The sequence below is a fragment of the Aptenodytes forsteri genome, unplaced genomic scaffold, assembly GCF_000699145.1.
Source record: "Aptenodytes forsteri isolate BGI_AS27 unplaced genomic scaffold, ASM69914v1 Scaffold188, whole genome shotgun sequence".
Classification (NCBI taxonomy): Eukaryota; Metazoa; Chordata; class Aves; order Sphenisciformes; family Spheniscidae; genus Aptenodytes; species Aptenodytes forsteri.
Window position 1 is genome coordinate 119,681 of NW_008794371.1, and position 7,949 is coordinate 127,629.

Genomic DNA, 7,949 nt, shown 5'->3' on the forward strand with positions numbered 1-7,949 from the left:
CTCGGGGGCAGCGATGCCCAGGGCTGCAGGGACACCCCCTTTCATGACGGCATCCAAGCAGAGGGCTCGGGGTTGCGGGGCCACCCGGGCACCACTGCCGCCCACAGCAGCTCTGGGATCGACCCCGTGGAAGCTCCCCGGGGTGACTCTGGTCCATGACCGTCCCCCGCGGGGTGAACGGCTGCGGGTTAAAGATCGCAGCGGCTGGGATGCGCCTGCACCGGCCCCGAGGGGACTGCAGGACAGAGCTGGTCCATGGTTTGGGGTCATCCCCAGCCCGTCGGGTGCCCGGAGCGGGGACAGGCATTACGGCACAGCCCATCCCGTTCTGTTCCCGGCGGGGAAGGAGCTGGACTCTCATCGCACCCAGCCCAAACCCCCCCCGGGTGGACGAGGAAGCCCAGCCCGGCCAGCCCGCAGGGACCCGTTCGGTTGGTGCTCTGCCTCCACATGCATTTCTCCCACCCGCCCCGGGGCGTGTGTGAGCTCACACCTCTCTGGCTCTCCTCCATCCCCAGCACGGGCTGGGGCTGAACTTTTGGCCACAGAGCCTCCATGGTGCCGGCAAGCAAGCCGGAACCCAGTGGGACAGCCACGGCGGCGGTGTTTGGCGGTGCCCTGGCACAGCTAACCTGGCCCCCGGTGCAGGATTAACTTGCCCGCACGCGTGCGCTTTGCCACAAACAGATGAGCAACAGGAAAGCAAAGAAACGCAGACCGGTTTTTCTTTTGACATCGGCGTCTCCTGCCAGGCCTCCCCACGCTGCAGGACCCCGCTTGCTCCCAGCCGGGGTGGCGATGTAGGTCCGAGTCGGTTCTGCTTTCCTCACGTGCCGCCGACTCCTGTTCTCTTGCGCCACGGCGCGTGCAGCTGGGCTCTCCCAGAGCATTCCTTAGCGCGGCAGGACAACTGCCCCGAACAGGACCGGCCGGCTCGGCTCCCGGCACTTCCGGCACTTGTCCCCAGACTCTTGCCGCTCTGCAGTGACCGCCTGAGGACAGGGGGGGCAACCCAAGGGGCTTTCTGGACTCCCCGCGCACCCTGCCCGCAGGGCAGATGCAATCCTGACATGGAAAGAAGTGGCAGTTTTACGGGGAACGCACCGGAGGCACAAAGTAGCAAACCTTCAGGGCCAGCATGTTCCCCAGGGGCAGCCATCCCAGCCTGAACAGGGGTGGGGGGGTTTATTGTCTTTTTCCCTTCCTCCCTCCCTCCCACCCCCCGCTTTTTTTTATTTTTTTTTTTTTTTTCCCCACCCTCCCCCGCTTTAGGAACTTTAATTCTCTGTCTCCCCTCCAAGGAAATGACCTGGTACTGCAACGCGCGATCAGTAACGTTGCCGTGAGCTTAGTTAGGCAAACGCCAAAAAGCCCAACGATGATTTTTACCTCCCTCTCTTGCAAATTTAATTCTTCCTTTCCGCTTTCAGACACGTTTGCAAATGTCTCATCCCGACCCCTTCCCTCTCTCCCAGCGATTTCCCTTCCCTGGGCGAGCAAGGAAATGACCTGGTACTGCAACGCGCGATCAGTAACGTTGCCGTGAGCTTAGTTAGGCAAACGCCAAAAAGCCCAACGATGATTTTTACCTCCCTCTCTTGCAAATTTAATTCTTCCTTTCCGCTTTCAGACACGTTTGCAAATGTCTCATCCCGACCCCTTCCCTCTCTCCCAGCGATTTCCCTTCCCTGGGCGAGGAGTCACGAGTTTGCTACCAGCCCTGGGGGCCTGGGACTTGCTTGGACCCCGCTGCTGGAGAAGCAGAAGGTCCTCAGCCCATTTATACGACAGCATTTCAGTGCGAAACGGCTGCCCTCAGGAAAGGCAGGGAACAGACTTCACTAGGGAAAAAAAAAAAATCATTGCAAACGTCCGTCTGAAGGCCACTGAACACAGGCACAGCAGGCTGCAAGGGACAGGCAGGTGCCGTGGCAGTCGTGCAGCTGGACTCGGAACAGCCCTGGGGACATGGTGGAAGCCGTAGAGATCAGAGAGACCAAGTGATCTGCCAAGGTCACCAGGAAGCTCACGAAAGAGCTGGGAGCAGAAGGAAACGACCCCGAACTGTGGTTTTGTGCCCATCCCGCTACGTCCCATCCCCAGGGCTCACCCGGAAGGCTCTGGCAGTTGCCTCGTCCCAGCATGGAAAAGGTACTGGCTGGTACCTGCTCCCTCGCGCGCGGGCACGTCCCCCCACTGCCAGGGGCCCACCTCACCTCCTGGAAGGAGGTTTGCTGCCTGTTCCCCACACCAGCCGGGCTTGGGGCTGTTCTCGCTGCCGGCAGCGACGCTAACGGTGACTCTCCTAGGCCAGGGCTTCCTTTACCACTGTAAAACCCTGAAACTACTCACTGGAAACACGCCATCCCTTTGACGGCTCTGCAGGGAGAGCGAATCTCTTACCAGATCAACTGGTAAGAGTCGGAAAGGAAAAATAACCGGTTTCCAGCCCCACGAGCGTTTTCCGATGTGCAGTACTGCTCGTCCCCAGTGCGCGTCCTTCGCCACCAGCCTGCCCCGCAGCTAGCACCCATCAGACGCCCGCAGCCTGCCCCGCAGCCCCCATCGCACCCGGCCCACCACCCGGAGCGGCACGCTCCAGGCCCCCCACTTGAAAGCAAACCCGCAGATGTAGTAGTTTGTCTTTCAGATTGCGTTTCAAGCTTACAAATTGGAGGTACGCAACATTTGCGATTGCTACCAGTCCTCATCACCCTTCTGCACGTTTCTGGAAAAAACAGTGATAAAATTCCGAGGTTTACAGGCAAGGATCTCGCAAGGAGGAAAATCAAGGCACTGATGAGAGTGGAGCATCAACATTTCGGTGTTACCTCCAGCATTTCTTTCCCGGTTCCAGACAAGCACCTTATCCTGTTCTTGCTCCACACTAATCATGTAACAAAGCAATTGCTGTCAGCAGGAAAAACAGGACCATGAAGTCAAGTCCATTTGTGATCCCATGGAGGGGTGAAACAATCAGGGATGAGACGGAGCTGGCCACCAACTCCAGGCTGGTTCCCAAATTGCTGCATCCTCCTGCAGAAAGCCCCTGCCCAGGGGTGCCCACCTTTGCGAGCAGAGCTTCTTACTAACGTGCATCTGAGGTCTAAGTCCCCAGCATTCGCTTTGGCCTTCCCCCAAAGCAAGGCCCTGCGAGGCCACACGTAACTGCGGCAGTCATCCCAGAAGGGCTGCCGGAGAAGCGAGCGGCTGTAGGGCAACACGGGGCTCCTTCAGACACGGAAGAGGGGAAAAAAAAGAAAGAGGCACGTACGTGCTTTGGAGCATGCAGCTGCCAATGCCGCCCATGACCCCGGCTCACTGATAGCATGGAAGAGCCCCGAGGCTACCGCGGTTTCTGGGGGACAGGTTAGGCACTGCAAGAACATCTCCAAGAGCAGGAATGGCACTTCGCGCTTCATGTAGCACTTTTTTTTTTTTTGGAGCACCACAAAACTCTAAGCGAAGAGTCAAGGGCAATAGTTGAGATCCTGGCTGATTTACAGACACAGAGACAGCAGATTCCTCCCGGGCATGGCACAGTAAAGCAGCTACACAGCTGGAAATAAAGCTCAAGTCCCACCAACTCAACCAAACTCCTTCGTTACTGCCACAGGCACCAAACACTGCATCCTGCTCTGAATCCCTTGCTGAAAACTCCCCTCTCCCACACGCCTTTCCACCAGCCCTGAAGAAAACAGAGAGAGATTGTGGCAATGTTGGTGGGTGAGACATCTAAAGCTGAGCAGTGTGAACACCCCCAATGGAATACCTACACTCCAGTTAGTTCTTCTAACCCACTGTTAAGGTCCCACCGTTAAGGTCCCACCCAGCTCCTTGGGTTTATATACGTTTGCTCCACAAGTGGCCAAAATCCCTTATTAAAGGGCCTTCCACTCCTTTGCACGCATCTGAGGTTGCCGTATCAACAAGCGCTGGCAACACAGGCCGAGCTAGTGCAGTGCTATCAGATAAGGAAGGCAACGTGTCGATGCATGCACAGGCTGCAGCTAAGAAGGACCTTCAGCGTTTTAGAGCTGTGTTTTGGGGGGCAGAAAAGGGTGTTCTGTATTCTGTCCTCTTGCCCCAGCCCTGGTTTAACAAGCCCCCTTCAAGGCACACTCTTAGCGGAGAAGTGACTTCTAGAACAGACATCTGTCCTCCTCCACTCAAATATTATAAACTAAGGCTTTCATGATTTCAGCTTCTTTTGGGTCCTAGCTACGTCACACCTGTAAACAAGCTCAGAGGCTAAAAGCCTCAGTGCAGATGGGACACGTCCTTATTGCTGCAGCCCGGTTAAAGCCCAGATTAGTCCAGTGTTTTGACAATTAGGTTCCTAGCTTGAGTTGGGGAGCTGATGCACTGTAACTCTAGCGCCAGCGTGGAAAAAGGCAGCTGCTAAATACAGCAATGAAAAAAAGACTCCAAAAGGATGAGAAGCGCACAGAGGTGATACAGTCCCCATCCCCCAGCGATATCAAAAAGTAAAAAAAAAAAAAAAAAAAATTTATAAAGGAACTATAATTAAAATAGCCTGTGCCAGGGAGCAGGGGAATGGGCTACAGTGGAGCTACCAACCCATTGCACTAGTCACCCCAGATCCAGCAAAGATGCCAGCAACACGCTGCCGCGTGAGCATCACACAATGGTCCTGCCACGGTATGAGAGTCCTGCTGCTTTCTGGAGGATCAGTACACCTGGACTCTCGAAAATTCAGCAGAAACAGGAGCCGCTGTGGCTGCTGGATACCCTGATGCTTGCTGAACCCCAGCCAGGGGGCCCACGCCTGCGGGTGTCCGTGGATCAGTTGGGCACACGCGCTGCGGGGGAGAGAACTTGCCCAGCTGGCAGCACTGTCCAGGCGAGGCTCCAGCGTGGGCCTGCACGTAAGACTCTCTGAAGGCACCTCTGGCTTGCTGGGGGGAAGAAGGGAGGCTGTGTCCTGCAGCATGGCCATGCTGAGATCCCTCGAGTCCCAGAGCATGGCCGCATCCCGGCGCACAGCTGTGTTGAAACCCCTGACTCTGAGCGTCAGGTTGCTGCATCTGGAAAGCGGGAAGAGCCGGAGGCGAAGAGCAGTAGTAGATTTGGGTGGGGTAGGCGCCTGGTGCAGGCTTAACCCTGGGCAGGAAGAAAACAGAAGGTTACACTGTGTTCAGAACTGGCAGTGCCTAATTAGCACTGCAAGTGCCCCGGGGGTAGATTTCCTCCTGACCAATGCTCAGAAAGGTCACTGCAATCCATCAAAGAGATTCACTACAAGAGAAGCTCTTGTTATAAGCAGCAGTTGAATAAAAATAGGTTTACTGGCCTCCCAGGACAGATGTGCCCACTCCCAACCCACACCAATTCCACACCCCCCGAAAGAGTGCGGTTCTTGGCCCCGAGTCTCTCTGCAGGGAATACACAAGCCAAACTGCGACGTGCTTTAAGACCTCCGTACGCATCCTCCCTGCCTTCCGCTGAATGACACATCTGCTAAGTTATTAATCAGGAGAAGTCACAGCTGCCAAGTGTTATTTATCAAGAAGCCATAAAGGCCTTTGGTGTGAGTAAGAGCCCAGGGTATAGAGCAAAAAGGGAAGGAGGAGAGAGTTACAAATAAAATTAATCATTCAGAAGCAAGGTCTAGAAACAGCCCTTGCCAACAGAAGGCATGACTCATCCCGCCGAAACGTATCAAGAGAGAGGCAATCTGCTTAGAAGCCAAAGCCTCTGGGACTTCAGGAGTACTGCTCAGCCCACGCACAACACTAAGATGAGTGCTGAGAATCAAGACAATATTCACGAAGACCGTGACCGCCAGATTCCCAGCAAGAACAAGCGACTGGCTCACGCTGGGGGTTTCGGGCCTGCATTTTTTTTTTTTTAAATGTGGGGTGTGGGTTTGTTTTTGGTTTTTGTTTGATTTTTGTTTTGTTTTATTTGTGGACACAAACGTGATATCAAAGCCTGGACCTCCTAGAAATGTCTCCTGTCTGGTGGCAAGTTGATGCCTGAAGTCTTACGAAAATTAAAAAAAAAAAAAAAAATCAAAACCCAAACCATCAAGAGCTTTTACTTGGGAATAAGAATCAAAATAATAAAAATTAAGCCCCAGAAGCACATATAGAACTTGTGTCTAAGACACGGAGACATGCAAATTTAGCTGCAGAAAAGGAAACATCCTAGAAACACCTTCCCACGCCCTGCTTGATAGTCAAATGTTTATGTAAATACCTCTGAGCCAGAACAGTCTATTTATGTCATCTCACCTAAAGAAAGCAGGTTTAGACACAGAGCCGAGACGCTGTGCACAACAGTTATTAGCAGATGCATTAGACTGATGCAGACACAGGCTCAGCACCCAGCAAGACAGGCCCTCCTCCCAAAAGCAACACTTGCACAGAAGGAAGAGAGTAAACACACAAATGCTGCTGGATCTGCCTGGCCTCCCCTGCAAGCACTGGCACGTTTGAGTGCCCTAATCGATCTGGGGTACATTCCTGCTGCAGGCGAGGGTTTCTTTTATGGTTTCCCCATGGGTGAGGGCAGATGCAAATACCTGGGAATGCCTCCCCTTCAAAGAATGCTTTACAGTGAGCTGATGGCTTAAACAATACATAGAACTTAACCCTGAGCAGAAAGCCATCCTTCCTCTGTGAAACTGAAATGACATCTTAGAACAGGGAAAAATTTGACCTAGATTTCCAAGCTTTTTAGAATACAAGTGAGTTCTCGTGGCTTGTAATATACACGAATTTAAAACCATTCCTGAACATCAGCCACAGGCCCCAAGGTTTCTTTTCAGTAAAGCAATCTTGCCTTGACACTGAAAACATGCATTGAAAGGTCTACATCGAACTTCGTAAGTGACATCTTGAAGTTATAATGCTCTGCTCCTACAGAGATTTGGACACGACTCCCTTCACAGCATTCCTGGGAGGCAAGGTGGGGCAAAGAAAGATAAAGATCACGCCCCAGGGAGCAATACAGCCAGGAACAAATGCCAGAAGTCCTGATGTTAGGGCAGAACCGCACGATTTAGCCTTCATGTTAGCTGAGCTGCAATACCTTCGCATCTGTACACACTGCCCTTGCAGCAAATGAGAGGTCTTTCACCCCAATTTAGCTTTCACTGAAAGACCTGGTTGAGTTAATGTGTGATAGCATATTAGTTACAGTAATGTCACCAGTGCAACATCAGTGGGTCAGTATGTTCCCCTTAACACCCAGGATATGAACACGACAAGCACAATACAGCTTTTAAAGGCGATTTAATGCCTCCATTTATGCCTCCAAATTCCCCTATATCATAAGATCTTTTGCAGGAACTCCTGTACTTACTTGCTGCTTTCAAAGGCTCTTCTCTCCGCTAAGGACCCTGGGATATATTTCAGCCCTGGTATCCTCCTTAGCAGGCTGAAAGGGAACACCCGGTCCAGCTTAGAGCCCACCGACTCCGGAAAATCCAAGCAGAAACAGTAGCCGAGACCATCTGAAGACAGCAGCATGTTAAGGAGGACTGCAGACGAAACACGCTCATTTCTAACACAGCCACACGCAATCCCCCTCAGGCCACAAACCACTTTCCCTGGAGAATTCTCCCAGTTCTACCCAGCGCCATCTTCACAGACCATCGCCCTTCTCAGCTCCATGTTCTCTGCGTGCACTAAAGCCGCAGGGGAAGTGGAAGCACGAGGTGAAAAACAAATGCAGATGTGGGTGTGATGAGGACCGGCAAAGCCAGTGAGAGTCTGTCCTGGTTTCAGCTGGGACAGAGTTACTTTCCTTCCTAGTAGCCGGTACAGTGCTGTGTTTTGGATTTAGGATGAGAATAACGTTGACAACACACCAATGTTTTAGTTGTTGCTAAGTCGTGCTTACACTAGTCAAGGACTTTTCAGCTCCCCGTGCTCTACCAACTGAGCAGGCTGGAGGTGCACAAGAAGCTGGGAGGGGGCACA

At 53.0% G+C, this 7,949-nt stretch overlaps 1 protein-coding gene across 1 annotated transcript in view; it reads right to left on the reverse strand.

Moving 5' to 3' along the window:
* Positions 1-2,660: 2,660 nt before the first annotated feature.
* Positions 2,661-7,949, reverse strand: part of RHBDD2 (rhomboid domain containing 2) — a 6,082-nt gene continuing 793 nt past the window's right edge. Inside the window, exons 3-4 of the mRNA XM_009287449.2 lie at positions 7,330-7,480; positions 2,661-5,124 (exon numbers count right to left, since the gene is read on the reverse strand). Of these exons, the coding sequence (XP_009285724.1) occupies positions 4,692-5,124; positions 7,330-7,480 (584 nt within the window). The 3' untranslated portion in view covers positions 2,661-4,691. The remainder of the gene's footprint in view (positions 5,125-7,329; positions 7,481-7,949) is intronic.